Source organism: Lactuca serriola, chromosome 8 (assembly GCF_051521515.1).
Source record: "Lactuca serriola cultivar US96UC23 chromosome 8, Lser_US96UC23_V15, whole genome shotgun sequence".
In the NCBI taxonomy this organism is placed as follows: Eukaryota; Viridiplantae; Streptophyta; class Magnoliopsida; order Asterales; family Asteraceae; genus Lactuca; species Lactuca serriola.
Window position 1 is genome coordinate 98493412 of NC_136415.1, and position 16816 is coordinate 98510227.

The 16816-nt window shown below is 34.4% G+C and overlaps 2 protein-coding genes across 7 annotated transcripts; one reads left to right on the forward strand and one right to left on the reverse strand.

Annotated features, from left to right (window-relative positions):
* Window positions 1-4558: 4558 nt before the first annotated feature.
* On the reverse strand, window positions 4559-7667 carry LOC145071430 (oligouridylate-binding protein 1-like). 6 transcript variants are annotated; one of them, XM_079018319.1, is made up of 8 exons: window positions 7273-7667; window positions 6963-7045; window positions 6740-6820; window positions 6424-6671; window positions 6260-6290; window positions 6044-6160; window positions 5571-5644; window positions 4559-4821 (listed from the first exon to the last, which is right to left on the reverse strand). In XM_079018319.1, exons 5-8 carry the CDS (start codon window positions 6273-6275, stop codon window positions 4804-4806), a joined length of 225 nt encoding a protein of 74 aa, XP_078874445.1. In that variant the 5' UTR covers window positions 6276-6290; window positions 6424-6671; window positions 6740-6820; window positions 6963-7045; window positions 7273-7667; the 3' UTR covers window positions 4559-4803. The 6 variants fall into 6 exon arrangements, 5 of the variants coding, with proteins under 5 accessions (XP_078874445.1, XP_078874444.1, XP_078874442.1 ...); XR_013690454.1 differs by having other exon boundaries at window positions 4559-4818; window positions 6260-6671; window positions 7273-7666; XM_079018318.1 differs by having other exon boundaries at window positions 6260-6671; window positions 7398-7664.
* Window positions 7668-8672: 1005 nt separating this feature from the next.
* LOC145067210 (2S seed storage protein-like) lies at window positions 8673-9769 on the forward strand. Its single transcript, XM_079014403.1, has 2 exons — window positions 8673-8835; window positions 9160-9769. Exons 1-2 carry the CDS (start codon window positions 8677-8679, stop codon window positions 9553-9555), a joined length of 555 nt encoding a protein of 184 aa, XP_078870529.1. The 5' UTR covers window positions 8673-8676; the 3' UTR covers window positions 9556-9769.
* Window positions 9770-16816: the final 7047 nt, after the last annotated feature.

Here is a 16816-nt window from a genome sequence, read left to right on the forward strand (position 1 = left end):
AGGGAACGAAAATTAGGATTTCATATGATAAGATCTCTATCATTTCACCCAAGATAACAGGCTTTTTACACCCAACAAAGGTATGTTAATATCTTTAGTAAATTCTCAAATCATTCTGCTTCTCCTATATGATGACATCCTTTCCTATAAAGATTAGGCCTGAGATCACCCCAACAATCACAAATATGCCAACAAATAAACTTCACACTGAATAAAAAAAATATATGATCAGTTTCCAATGACAACTTTTATTGTTACTACCTCCATTCCCAAATCCAAGAGTCACCTCCCTTTCAAACAGCCAATAAACGTGTTCGCATCAGACATAACTAATAAACCATGTTAATTCTTCAAGAAAATTTAAATAAACACACAAAGGGGGTTACCCATCTTACTAAATGTAGCTATTTGGAATTCAGAAAACCATGCAACCTCTCTTTCTCAAGCATTTTCATTTCTAGAAAGAGACCTTGAAGATTCCTCCTTGTCATACAGATAAAGGAAATGTAAGAAAAAAAATTAAGTCTCACAAAGTATATGGACAATTTTATACAAAATGGTATTGAAATAGATAGAAACTTGGGAGTATTTATATCATGTTATATTTTCTTAATTCAATTGATTTAATAAACATCTCTCCCAAACTCTTGAAGCAAATTATGCATTCGTAACCTGTTGATCGGTCATATCCTAAGAAGGCCTCTATTAATAACATTCCTTAAAAAATACAGAGTCGCTATATGAAGACCTTCACTTGTATTGAATGCTACCTCACAGTATAAACCCCCAAAGATGAAGAAAGTTTAAACCCCTATAAATGGTGATCTGACGAATGATTGCAATCCAAAAAATACCTATAAAAGGTGATCTGTTTTTCAGATGGATCACTACTTAGGGTTACCCAACTAATAAACCATGTTAATGCAGTTGTTTTTGATGTGTGTGAAGGATTGGCTATCCAATGCTATTGAAAAAGCCATAAATAGAACCAATATGAAAAATGAAGTATCCTAAAAGAATTTCACATAAAGTACCTGCTATGACATTGAATACGATTGACTCAGTAGGAAAAATTATGCATTTTCCCCTGTTCATAATCATATAACATTTAACTATTCTTGCCTTCACTGCTTGAATGCTATCTTTATCTGCTTTGCTTAGAGAAAGATTGTTATCAGTTTTTCTTAGAGAAAGATTGGTATCAGATTGATATATTTATCTACTTTGCTTAGAGAAAGAATAAGCAATTATCTGGAAGAGATAATTGATGAATGTTCTAATGTTCTAATGTATGAATATCTCCAGGAAGAACAACCACTGTCATTTTTGACCTCCCTAAACCTCCATACTTTTTTTTTACTTGAGTTCTTGATAACAATGGCCGTAAGCTCAGATTGACCAAAATCAGGACCATACAATACTGATTCCCTCACCATAAATAAGTCTCTTTCTAATCCACTAAACTCAACATGATAAGAACTAGAAAGTAACATAAATATATAGAACAAAAATAGATACTTAATTGCTGATGATGAGCTTCTAGATATGTAAATGTAACTGTATTTTGTTACTAGAACCTACCAACAAAATCTATATGCATGTGGAATAGCAGGTCCAAAAAATTGACACAGAATGAACATGCTATTCTTACCACTTTTGTCCATAAGGCAAAGATATTGAGCATTAACGAGGTGAACTTGAAGAGAACCATTTTATCTTGAAGAGAAAGTGAAATTATTTGGTTTAATTTTGCATTATTGATCTGTAACCCCACACAACGTTAAGGGCATACTGTTGCATGAAAACATGTTTAAAACATGCCCTTTTCTATCTTTTAACTACCTGCTAATAAATTCCATTCTTCCTCAAATGGTCCAAATTTGGATTTCTGATCCTCTTTAAGAAGTTTACACGTTCTGTCTCCACCAACAATATGCAGGAACAAGACTGAAAAGGAAAAACCATGTAAATGGGAAAGAGAAGGGGAAGGGGAAAAGAAAACATAAATTGCAGCTACAATACCTTGCATATGCACTTCAAAATGTCCACAACATGAGACATATATCCAACATTATAAACTGGCAGCACAAGTGGCAGGTAACTAAAGTGACTAGGGAAACTATGAGAATCCTCATGGCATGTCTCACATGTGCCGAGCTTGTTTGTAAGACCCTGAGATACCAACAAAGATGCCTTTTTGAACTTTACTTCACTCACAAAAAAGTAAAAATAGATTAATAATACAAATAAAGTAAGCCAATTGACCTAGAAAAGATGTAGCATAAGGTGAGAAGCAAAGACATACCCACATAGGAGTCACTTTCGGAGTCATCGCCCTGTCGATTCAGATTAGAGAAAGTCTGTATGCGTCCAGTAGACCGACTACCTGATGACTTCTTATCCGTAGTGGTGTTCCTAGATCGTATATTGTAAGGATTTTGTAAACCAATAGCAGGAGGTGGGGAGGCTGATCGGGAGCAAGACAGAGAAGACGACGGAGAAAATGAAGGGGAATGTGTATCAGAAGGCCGGTTAGGGTTTCGACTAGGTAAGGCAGACACATGAGCCTCTTCTACAGCGGCAGCGATTTCGAAGAAGGTGGAGACGGCGGAATAGAGATCGAAGTTGTGCGATTCAAGGAAGAAGGAGGCTTCTTCTTTGGTAGCAGAAGTAATTTCTGAGAATGCTGCGACCATTTCCTGGTGAGCGTCTTCGCCGATGTTGGTTGCCGGTGTGTATTCCATTCTTGGTTTTCTTGTGTGAAATGAAGATGAAGGCCCTAGGGCTTTTTCTTGCTAAGTCGAAGAGGTGGGGGGTTTAATTTTTGGGATCCAATATGTGGGGGTAATTTTCATCGATTTCATTTCTCGCCTAAAACATGTGTTTCACTTAAAAATTATAAAGCGACACATTTACATGACACACATTTTATGAAAGACGCCCTCCACATTTTTTTTCTTTTCTGACACTAATTTTAGGGAACGCATAAATGCGTGTCCTCTATCCTTAAAATTTTGGAAAACTGACATTAGTTTTTAGGGCACACACAAATGCGCGTCCTCTATCACTGTGTGTCATTGTTTGTGCGTCCTTAAATGCTTTTTTTCTAATAGTGAAAGGTCCCATAATGAAGTAAGTAGATTTACGAACTATATATGTTTGTCTTGCCATTTTCTAGTACAACGGTTGCATAAGGCAGTTGCTAGCATAAGAGAAATCCACACAGACTTACAATTTGATATGCAACAAAGGAAGTCATGCTTGAACCACACATGACAACCTTTTTCAACCAAAACAATCCATCCAACAATTCACCCAGTAATCCACCAAATAGTTCATAATGTTTATGTTTATAAAATACTTGGTAATTATATTTCACATTTCTTTTGTAATGTATTACACTTTCTATTATAATGCTCACTTAGTTGTGTTTTATTATAGGTTTAATATATATATATATATATATATATATATATATATATATATATATATATATATACTAGTTGTTACCCGTGCAAAGCGGCTGTGATGAATAGTTTCCAAACGGTGATTAATTAACTTTGGTGAATAGTTTGTTTCTTTAGAGAGGGGCGATGAATAGTTGTGTTTTGTCATTTGGTTTTGTTTCAAGGATTAGTTTACAGTAATTTGAAGTGTAGAGATAAGTGATTGTCAGTTAATGTCTTTGAAGTTGAAAACCAAACCATAATCGAATATAAATGCAATTTTGTAAAATCAATTTCAATAATCCAAGTCCATGAGAGCTCACTCATTCTTTTCAAAACGGAGAATACATAGTGATAAAAGATGATGAATATTTTTTTGAAAGATGTCTTACTCTAAAGATCATATAATTAACTGAAAAATATTATTTACCATTAATATATATTTGTAATATAGCTATATTTTTAACACAAAACAATAATATAGTTATATTTTTAACGCAACATAACAACTTATTTTAATTTTAACATAAAGTCATTAAGCTATATTCGACATTATCATTTTATGAATATATTTTTTTATCTATTATCATAACAAAGGATTGTTATTCTATTGAGATTTATTATTTAAGCTTTTAAAGATATTGCAATTAACGTTGATGTCATTATCTAAAATTTAAAAGATTTTTTTATTATATAAAATAAATAAATTGTTTAGTGTATTAAACCGATTTATTGTTTCTATTATTTGTGTGTACATAACAAAGTTAATGAATAATCAAATCGATTTACTTTTTAGAGGTTAATGGAATAAACCAACTTATTTATTTCCATTATATATATATATATATATATATATATATATATATATATATATATATATATATATATATATATATATATATATATGTGTATAACGATTTGAGTTTGATAACCTATTGGTTAAATATATGAGTATTAATCAACCAAAATGTCAAGACGTACAATGTTATCAACATATAATGCATTTTGCTGCAACTTAAAGCAATTAAAAGAATATCATATACCACATTACTCTTATGCTTGATCCTTTTGATCTACGACAATTGAAAAATCGAAAAACTTTGAAAAATCAAGGAACATTAATGTTTATTGCATTAATTAACTTAATTTATTTAATGTGCTTAATACTATTTCTCAAAATGTTAAAGTTTGGAATGGGGTTGAATGCACATTGTTATTTGCATCAAAATATAAACACATATAACTTCCATCATATCCTATTCCATAGCCTCTTGGATCAACAAACACATTTTCCAACATCTACCACCTAGATGAATCACAGATTTCGTTTCCACCATATATTTTCTTCTCCATGCCTTCAGACCTGGTTGACCTGCTAGTTTGGAAAAAGATCATGTCATAAAATATAAGTTTATATATCGAATTATCTAATATAAGGTTGAAAAGAGATTATTTTATTAAAACTTTCAAGGTTATAGTATCAAACCATAGGTGGTGGATTCATTGTTATTTCTTTTTTTCAAATGTGAAATCAATTATGAACCAGAGGAAACTCATTTTCAACAAAATTAAGAATTAAATGCAAAAATAACAATATATTTTCATCAATTTGTTTATAATAGCATCCTACTTTCATATAAATCAAATGAAAGACTGAAAACAAAAAACACATATGCATATCTTGATTTTTCTTCTTCATTTTAGAAATTAAAAAACAAAAAACCAATCAAAAATTACACAATTCAACTCATAACCTGATAAATCAAACGAAAAATAGATGCGAAAAAAACATATAGATTACATTTGTGGCCTTCTTTTTTTTAACGAAAGCTTAATTATTTCAAATCGATCTACATCAATACGAACTGTTGAGTGCTACTTACTTCTTGAGTTTGATATGAAGATGCAACAGTTTAGGTTCTTACCATTGAAAAAAATAAATTTCCAGTTTTTCCATTTTTAATTTCCATTTACTATTTTCCATATACACATACTTTCATGTGTGGCTATGTATATGCAAGAAACATTGATTCTAAATTGTCATCATAGATCATATACAGGTCAAAACGTATGTTAGTAGGGGCATTATCAAAAGCTATTCTTAAAATGTAAAAAGGAACTAACCTTTGCACAAGAAACAACCATCACCATCTTTGATCCATCGTTTACAATACCATCTACTCTGCTTTTGATCCAACCTATCGCAACAACAACATTGCATCAGTAATCTTCAAATTCGTCACTAAATTAATACTCTATCCTTGGCATATAATGGTTCCTAACATATTTTGAAGGAACGCAATAGGGATATTTCATTAAGAATATAAGTTAATAAAGTGATAACTTTTAATTGTAGATTCAATAAACTAAATTCCATTAACCAAAAACAACGTTATCTAGGTTTTTCAGTTTAGGTTAAGGTTAACCTAAAAACAGTTCACTGTTTTTTTCATATTGTCCACCAGTAGCAATTGAACCAACCTATGAAGCCTGGGCCCGGGGGGGGGGGGGGGGGTCTTTAATTCTCTTTTCTTAACCAGAGTCTACATATAAATTTTCTCTAGCAAAATCCTAAATTTTTGTGTAGGAATTTCTACCTGATGTTCCACTTGTCGATTTGAAAACACTTTTTGTATCTAACATATGTGTGTAATTTGAACCAACAACCTTTGTTGGTTGGTTGTATCCGATATGCCTACTCGCAAACCACTTTCCTATAAGAAAGATAAAAAAACTACATAAATGGTTGTAAATGAATAGATTTCTTTTAATAAAGATATAAGGAACTAAGGTAAGAAACTTAAAATGCCCACCATTCAAATCATTCATTACACTTTGGGCATCCTGTCAAAGAGAAATGGGGATAAACGATAGTCAAAACCATATAGAGGAATAGTAAGGGGCAACATAGTAATTCGATTAAATAGAGTTGATTACACGAGTAACAAAAAGAAAGAACCAAGATTCCAAATTTGACCTGTTTGAGCCTGAATGGGTCAAATGGTTTTACTTTGCAGAAATCATGTCAAAGTCTACAATTTTTTGCACACAATGAAAAAACCCAAAATCCACCCATTTAAAAACCTGGAATATAATTAGAACTCTAATAAATTTTCATTATTTCGCTAATCTTATCTGTTATAACATGCAACTCTTTTGTTGATGCTTTCTCACTGCTACAATGGGGTCAACGAACCTGGGAAATCAAAATACAACAAGTTGCACCTGCAATATCAAAAACAAAAATCCACTTGAAATGAAAAGAAAAACAATAATAGATGGTACATGCTTACCTGTTGAACACTTCTTCATTATTTGAAGATGAAAACTCGAAATGCTCTGTAAATATGATGGAATGTGATGATGAAACAGATCTGCAACAAAATCAAAAAATCATTTACGACGCATAAGTGCGAAAGAAGGGAGATGGGGACATCTTTTAACTAGTTCTGAAAAAAACGTAAGCAAATGCGCTTTTTAAGAAATGTGAAACTGGAAGCTCAAATTTGGTAGCACCTTCGAATGCGGAGATAACGAGTGGTGGTGGTGGCGTTTTAAGGTTTGTAAGAGTAGGCAATGTTGTCCACTGCTCTTCATACCTATAAGTCACATAACATGATAAAACATTCAAAATCGAGTTGAAAAATGATAAACAAAAAATTGATTAAACTGACATATCTAATATATTATTCAAAAAAACATTTCTTCAACTAAACATAGATAGGACTCGGGAAATTAATAACCAAAGATTTACACAACTCATTTGTAGAAGCAGATGGGGAACTAGAAAAAAATATATCAGAAATCAATATATGAAAAATCGAACCTGCAAATTGGAAGTACCAATGTCTCTTTGAAGTAAAAGAAAATCAAAATTCGATGGAAACTGCTTACAGGTTCAACGGTTCGTCTTAATATCGGATGAAAATTCGAAATGGTTTTATGAGATACCGATTTCAGTTGTAGATGATGGCCATGGAACTGGAGAGCATTTGGAGGAAGCAATTTTGACAATTAGTGGAGGATCATTTGGGTTACGGATCAGAGCATAGAAAAACCACAAAATCAGTTTAGGGTTGTTTCATTAAATGTGTATGTATGTGTGTGTCTTTCCCCTGTAGCAGATTGAAAGAGAGAAACATGGTTTGTTCCATCCGACAAGTCGATTTGAATGAGTTGCTTTAGCTAGAATATGTGGAATTTGAATGAGTCGTAAGCTAAAATTTGGGGAATATATTAGGAAAGATAAGGTTTCACGGGTTTAAAAGATGGATAAGGTTATTTGATTTGTTATACATTAGATGCTTGTACTTATTGCATTATTATTTGGACAATTTAAATTATAATAATATTATATTAATAATTTGTTGTAAATTTAGTTTAAACACTTGGACGTCTTAAGTCTATTTTTAAAAATAGTAAGGTTTGTATAATAATATAGTAATATATATATATATATATATATATATATATATATATATATATATATATATATATATATATATATATGACAAAAATAGATATTTTCCTTAATTTTTAATATTTTTAACAAAAATTTTCATTTTAATGATGTGTTGGATTGTTATAGTTTCCTTATTATTAGTTTCCCTATTCCCTATATCGTTTCTTTGTTATACAAGAATTATAGTCTTTATGTTTTATTATGTATCCTATATAAGGATTGATGTAATTGGCTTTGAGTTTAAGAAATATAGAAGTTATTTTTCTTTTAAATTTATTATGATGGAAAAAAGTGGTTAAAAAATGACACTCTATGGACATATATGTGACGGAATCTACTGTCAATAAATATGTTCTGTGTTCATCGGTAATCCGCTGGTGATGTGGTAAACTAAAGTCAAAGAACGTAAAAAGTGATTAATCGGCAATAGTGTTGAAACCTAGTCAAGGTTAATTCCGTCGGTAATCCGTTCTCATTGTTGTCATGGTAACATCCGTCGCTAATCTGTCACAAGTTAACAGTCTTAAACGGAGTCAACCGAAAGAGAATGCCGTTGGAAGAACGTTTCATTAGTGTGGGCGTTAGAACTAAGAGAACGCACTTCCACTTGTTTACATTTTAGATGTAAAAACTCGTACGTGTTGCCCAACATGCACCACCTGTTACAACAACATCAGCACGTGTGCGCTCACATGCACACATGCACCATATATAAATACCCAACAATTAAACACCACAACCACCAATTCACACAACCATTTCACATTAATGGCAAAGCTCATAGCACTCGCCTTCACGGCCCTTGTAGCCTTTGCTTCCGCCCACAACAGCAATACCATCCCCGAGGAGGGAAGCTCAGTCTCGGTCTCGAAGCAGCAGTGCAGCCAACAGCTCCGGGGACAAAGATTCAACCAGTGTCTAAGTCACGTCATCAGCACTCAGCAGGAGGGAAATTGGTGTGTCGATTAGTGGTTTTTTGGATTTTGAGCAATTATATATTAATTAAGTCAAAAGTTGAAAAAAAAAAACTATATTATATTCCTTATTTAGCATCTATATTTATGAAATACATAAACATGCAAAGAAAAATATTAGTAACTAAATCTCTTTTATTTATAAAAATTGACAACACAGTAAGTGAAAATAATTAAGGCCCTTGTGATCTATATAAAGAAAGAGGAGGACCCAAATATATGTATCCCACATCGCCTTACGTACAGATGGAAAAGAGAACAGTTTAATGACTTATAAAAACAAGTGCTTCTCCATTTTAGATTTAATCTCCCTCTAGCTATCCGAAGGCAAAAATTGGAATTTTTAATATCTTACCAAATTTTATTGATAACTGTTATTTGGTTTGAGGGGGCATGCAGGTGCTGTAACCTTCCCATCTGTTTTATATGCGATAAGGATGGTGATCAGGGACAAGGCCTGGAACAATGCTGCAACGAACTTCAAAAGGTTGAGGAAGAATGCCAGTGCGAGGCGATGAAGGAGGTGTACAGCGAAGCCCTGAAGCAACAGCAACACTGGAGCCAACAACCAAAACAACAAGGTGAAGGTGGCCGACAACCGCAGACCCAAGACTTGCAGCAGATTGTTCAAAATCTGCGGAACCAATGCAAACTACAAGTGAAGCAATGCTGAATCCCAACTCCCATGTACTAAGGTAGAGAGGTTTATTATCTTATCCAGGAATAAATGTCTCTCATTCGCGTCTTTAGTCAAGCTTTATGGGTTTGAGATGGGAGTATTTCCCGAAATCATAATAAATAGGTAGATGGAGAGATATGATGTGCATCTATGAAAAATCTCATATGTAATCGATATTTTCATTGATCGGGTATGTATAGCTTTTGCCTTTCGGATAGATTGGGTTTTCCCAAATAAAAAAAAGAAACATAACTAATAACCGAACTGTATTAAAATTCGAGTATTCGGGCATCAGATGGGTACGGGTGTGTCGGGTGATACCGAAAAAAAACTAATAATTATAAGTAAAAAATATTCAACATGTTACCTAAATAAATTATAGGAACCAATTATATATATATATATATATATATATATATATATATATATATATATATATATATATATATATATATATATATATATATATATATATATATATATATATATATGGAAAAAATGAATATACCCTTAAGGGTATATAAGCTTAGGTACCAAAATCCATCAAAATACTTCGTTTTGTTTGATATATTCATTTTAATGTTCTTAAACTTCACTCCTAACTTGATTTACTTTCAAGATTTTCAAAATTCCACTACTATCTTCCCTCTTACATCACATCTTTTTCCTGAACACTTAATAGACTATATATATTATAGTTGAAAATGAAAATTATGTAAGAGAAATATAAATGTGAAATTTATAAAAATGTTGGAATTAATCAAGTTGTAAGTTGAATTATAAGAATATTAGACAATTACAATATATATATATATATATATATATATATATATATATATATATATATATATATATATATATATATAATACAAAACGATGTAGTATGAGCGTTTGGGTACCTAAGCTTATATACCCTTAAGGGTATATTCATCTCTCTCTCTCTCTCTCTCTCTCTCTCTCTCTCTCTCTCTCTCTCTATATATATATATATATATATATATATATATATATATATATATATATATATATATATATATATATATATATATATATATAAAGACCCTGTTTATCTCCTACCTCTTAAAACAATTTCACTAGGCTTATTGGAAGCCACGTCATCTACAAAAAACAATGCCATGGGTATTAACATCGACTCATAACGACGCACGTTCCATTATGTCGTATCGGCATTCATCCACTCTTCTACATTCGTCCGCCTATTCTCGTCTCCCATTTACAACAACTCCGGCTTCCTCTTCAAGAAAACCTTCGACCACATCGTTTACAGAAAAAAAAAAACCTATTTGGAGGCCACATAACACAACATAGTCGTCTTTCTCTCTTGGAGATCAATTGAAACTCATTGTTTCCTTAAACATAGGTTAGAAAATAAAGTCAATGATAGATACTATCTGTGGCCGTGGTAAGTTCTAGCCCTAAATTGATTTTTTATTTCAGTTTTATTTTGGGATTTAGTTCTTAACCGTTTCAATGTATAAGCCTTAATCGACTAATTTCAACAATCGTAGAGGTCAATTTACTTTAAGAAAAAGTGGTAATTTGTTGATTCAAACCACGCCAGACAATTCACTGCTTTCTTCCTTAAACTATGGTTTGAACTGCATATGTTTTCCTTTTTTTGATCGCATATTACGTTGCATATATAAAAGCCTATTTACATTTATGACCACAACATATGATTTTGTATATATGACTACTTCTATTGTTAACCTTTAGATTCAAATTATAACATTTTTGCTAATCCAAGAAATTTACTTGGTTTCTATGGTGAATGTTATGATTCAAATGAACAAAAATCAAGAAACTGATCAGTTTCTTAATTTTGTATATCAAGAACGGAATGTCACCACTTCCATAGTTCTACTCTCTAAACAAAAATGAACCACACAAGAATTTTTCTCATCTATGTTGTAAATTGTAATATTGATACATTGACATGTTTTAGACTTAAATTCAAATTGTGAATTTTGATTAGTTTCTAACTTTCTATATCATTCCACAAACTAGAATTCCCTCTGCCTTAAATGACACCACCTATTTAAACATACATGATTTGTGGCTTAACATTTTTACTTTCTTTAGGTCCAAAAAAATTGTATTAGTTGTGAGGTATGCATGAAGAATTTCTTTTGTCAAAAATGCAATTTCTGCTAAGATAATGTAAGCTTCAATATCATGTCCAATTGTTCTTAAACCATGAGTTGTGTAGTGTATTTCGTTTTCTGTTTGTAGCTTTGATCTACATGGGATCTGGTTTGTGGCTATGATCTTCATGGACCAAAGTTTCCAATTTTTATGGCATCCAAAAATATGGGGCAGAGAATTAACAATTGCTCTTTTGTTTATAGAAAAGACATGGACACCCCTTCTTATCTCCCGACACATGTAAGAGCATCTATTAAATTAATGATTATTGTCGTTGATATATTTTTTATTTTTTATTTTTTTAGGTATAACTATTGATGTCAACAAGCTTGGATTTTGAGGTGTTTATATGCAGTTTGCCAATTCAAACCAAGAGTTGCTATCAAAACAAAGCTAACAATCAAAAACCTCATCTTGGTACGATGATTCATCGTACCAAGATGAGGTTTTTGATTGTTAGCTTTGTTTTGGATTATAAAATCAATAACTTTGGTTGCATATATTGTCGTCTAAGGCTGAGGCTAAGGTATATCTATATTATTCTTACGACTGCCTGACCCCACCAGACATAGGAACCCATACCCGACCATAACGAGTCAACAATCCATGACTATCCAACACAAATATGGCGATCTTACCCTTGATCCTCTCTATCTTCCAGTTCTCTTCCCGGACACCCTTGGCCTGAGCCTCCCTAATCAATCCCAAAAATGGAGAATCCACTGATATCCTCATACATGATACCTCATCTGAAGACCCAACCGACTTGTGGCTCAAAGCATGGGTTACTATATTCGATTTACCCGGATGGTAAAAGATCTCGTAGTCATAATCCTTGACTACGTCTAGCCACCGGCGTTGCCTTATGTTCAGGTTTGGCAGATCCATAATATGTCTCAAACTCTTATGATCCGTGTAGATAGTACAACTGACCCCATAAAGATAATGCCTCCAAATCTTGAGGGAAAAAACCACTGCCCTCAATTCTAGATCATGTGTGGGATACCTCATCTCATGCGGCTTCAACTTCTGCGAAGCATATTCTATCAATCATCCTCTCTGCATGAGGACCGCCCCCAAACCAGTGATGAAAGCATCACAGAATACCACGAAATCCTTAATTCCCTTTGGGAGGGTAAAAACCGGGGTCTCACATAATCTTTGCCGAAGTGTCTTAAATGTTGATTGTTGGTCAGGGCCCCACTGGAAATCCACTCCCTTCATCGTCAGACGAGTAAGGGGTACGACAATCTTGGAGAAATCCTGAATGAATCTCTAATAGTACGCTGCCAACCCCAAGAAACTCCTGATATCCAAGGGAGATTTTAGAACCTCCCACTGCATCACCATCTCGACCTTCTGATTCCTTGCATTGCCATCTACTTTGGCAAGGATCATTTGGAATGCTCTTGCTTTTGTCTTTAGCAGCGCATTTTCCCTTGCAGCTTCGTTCTTCTTTGGACAGTTCTTCGAAATATGCCCATCATTTCCACATTCGTAGCACCTCTTCTTGTCGAATGTACAATATCTGGAATAGTGACCGGTCCTACACACTTATAGCACGTCACTTATCCATCGCATCTTCCGAAGTGCTTATTCTTTCACTTCTCACACCATCTTGCTTCACCTCCTCCTCCTCCAGAATTCGGGAATTTTCTCTCCTTGTTGGACCTTGAAGATCCTTCATGTTTCTTTTTCTCACAAACTTCAGCTCTCTCCAGACCCTTCTCTCTTATCTGGGTCTCCACATTCTTAGCAGCCCATATGTATGACATCCCCAAAATCACGGCCAGAAAAGACCGATTTTGTTTATGCTTTATAAAAATCAGAGTACTTCATTTTATAAAAAGGTTGCGGAATTTGTTCCCAGAAAAACATGGTAAATACGTTCTTAAAACATTTTCGAAGAAACGTATTTATTTCATTTTAAAATGTTTGGGATGTCATCGTTAATACCGAAACATAAGCATAAACAGAACTTACAATGATTTACACTAGTGATCTACATCTCTTTTAAATCTTTCAGTGTAATGTCACTTCACTTCGTCACCTGTGATATACATAAACTGAGTGGGTCAGGTTGGGAAACCTGGTGAGTACATAGGGTTTTCAATCCACAATAATATAATTATTATGTTCAATCAAACAATCAACCCAATTACCCATCCCCATTATCTTCTTTACTCTTTAAGGATTTAACCTAAGAGTCATCTATCCTGCATTCGTTTATTCCGAAGTCCCTTACTTCCAGGGTTATAGGACTGGCACTAAATCCATAGCTGCCAGTGTTCGTTCATAAAGCACTAATTCCATAGCTGCTATAGTCTATTCATCGGGTACTAAATCCATAGCTACCAGTCTTTATCTAATAGGTACTAAGTCCATAACTACCAATGTTCAATAGGTACTAAATCCATAGCTACCAACGTCTAAAAGGTACTAAGTCCATAGCTACCGGTGTTCGTCTCATAGGCACTAAGTCTATAGCTGCCAATATATACTCACGTCATCTTCTATCTCTCATCATTCATCTACCCATCTCGTACCCAACATATTCGTATATATAAAATACGTATACAGTTTAAATCCTTTAAAACATGTATAAAACGTTCATCCAACATAGACAGCAAGTATTCAGATAATATGCACACATAGCACGTAGTTTATATAAAATACTTCATATCTATGTGTAAGATGAAAGGGACTATGCACTCACCTGAGTAGGTGGTGACTCAGTACTCGGACAGCGCTTCGATACTCTCAAAACGATATTCCTTCGATAAAACCTAGTACCAATACCACTAGGGTTTAGTTTAACGATAACCGCGACAAATTCATTAGTCCGAGTATTATTAAGTGTTAATAATACTCGATATAATTCATTTTAATAGCCCAAATAATTATTTTAAGGACCTAATAACATTCCTATAATTATATGAAAGCTATATTAAAAATTGCGTAAGCGTAGCACACTTACAGCGAATTTTATCGAAAACCGGGACCTAATCGGAGCAGCGTTTCGAAACCGAAAAACTCCTTTTTCTCGGGACTCCGGGAGCCTCGGGGCTTCCCTAGGGTGCTAGGGAGGTTCCCTAGGGTTTGGAGATGTTTAGAACACTTAGAGAGAGAAAGAAGTTAGAGAGAGAGTGAAGAAAGGTGTGAAAAATGAAGGAAAATCGGGCCCCTTTTATAGCCCTGCGAGGCCTCGGTACGCTGGGCGTACCTCGGACCTACGCGGGGCGTAGTCATCGGATAAGAGTGCCAGCGAGGGTCCAGCTGTCTAACACTCGGAGTGGATCAGGGCGAGGGTACGCGGGGCGTACAGACTTCGGACGCGGGGCGTAGGGCGAGGCTTCGTGGCATGATCCGAAGCGAGATCTGAATCATCATCCGACGGCCCACAACGCGCCACGTCACCAGTCTCGCATCAGATTTCGCAAATTGCATGCTCATCTTTAAAAATTCATAACTTTCGCGTACGACGTCCGTTTTCGACGTTCTTTATATCCACGCGAAGGTGGGAACGTACTCTACAACTTTCGTTTAGACTCCGTCGGCTAATTTTGGCTCGATTTTAAATTTTATATTATTAACGGGCCGGGACACGATTGGTCCGTTAAATCCTCATAACTTCTTCATCCGACATCCGTTTTCGCCCATCTTTTTCTCGTTACGCTACTCTCAACGAGATCTTCGATTCTCGTTTAGGTCATGTCGGCTAAAAACCGCTCGATCAAATATTCGAATTTCGGGCTGTACACTATTAGTCCGAAACTTCGAAAAATCATAACTTCTTCATACGAAGTCAGATTTGGGCGTTCTTTTTATCGATGTTCTTAGTTTAACATATTCTACGACTTCCGTTTAGATCGCTAAGGCTAAATCTCGCTCTATCGTAAATTTACTATTTACGCTTCCCGGTGCCGTGCCGGTTTTGCCGTAAAACTTCGACGGGCCATAACTTCTTCGTTATAACTCGGATTTCGGCGTTCTTTATATGTACGGAAACCTTGTGACATACTCTACAACTTGGTTAAGATTATTTATTCTAAATAATATTTTGTCGAAAAGTCATTTTCGACTCCTATTGCCTCTAATTTGATTAGCCCGGATTTGCGGGCGTTACAATTATCTCCCCCTTAGGATGATTACGTCCCGGAATCATCAACGAAACAGGGTCGTATAATGACTCCATATGTCATCTCTTCATCCTAGGTAATAATTATAACTTCTACATTCCTTCAATTCTATCTCTTAAACTCATTGATTGTAAGAGTACTCGATCGTGCACCTGCTCTCTACCTCAGGTTAGACTCCAAATTATGACCTTCAAGTCACAATCTCGATCCTTGCTGGATACAGACTTGAGATAAGTTCTTTTATTACTACTATAGATCGATATGTCATATTCTAACGACCTATCATCGTACGTTGCAACACTTAGACTTAGGTCTCTTAGAGTTAAATTCTAAAACAGACTATGCCTTCCTTCATGTTCTAATGTGATATAATCACACTTTAACATTAGGCATTTCTAGCTACCAACTTCTTTAACAACGAGTGCGATACTTCTATTGATCGCTTTAATTTCAACCGTTTGGTTTAATGTCGGACGCTACATAAAACTTGTTTCTCTGAACCACACAACATACTCATCGTAGTCGGACTCGATTTGATATGACCACAAGGGTCGGAATATCAACAATCTTCTTAGTCATTACCGAAACGATGGTAACAACACACTTGAATAAAACGAAATCAATTACTAGCTTCTTGGTAACCTTGTGACTTTCCCTGATCCAAGTGTGAGTCCTGTGCTTCCGGTAGTATAGGCCTCTACTACCATTCACACCTACTCATACTCGTCCCAAGTATTGTCTCGCAGTTTCCCAAGTCACCATGCAACAAATCACACAATCATTCGACACATCAGATAACAAAACGAAGGTTTTATATTAATTCTTGAAACGATTACATAGGTGTTCAAGTTCACCCTAGACTATGCCTCTACTAGGCTACATCATAAAATACTATGGCTACTACATAACTTGATCTTCTGATATGAAGTCCTCATCCTTGATTCCTCGCA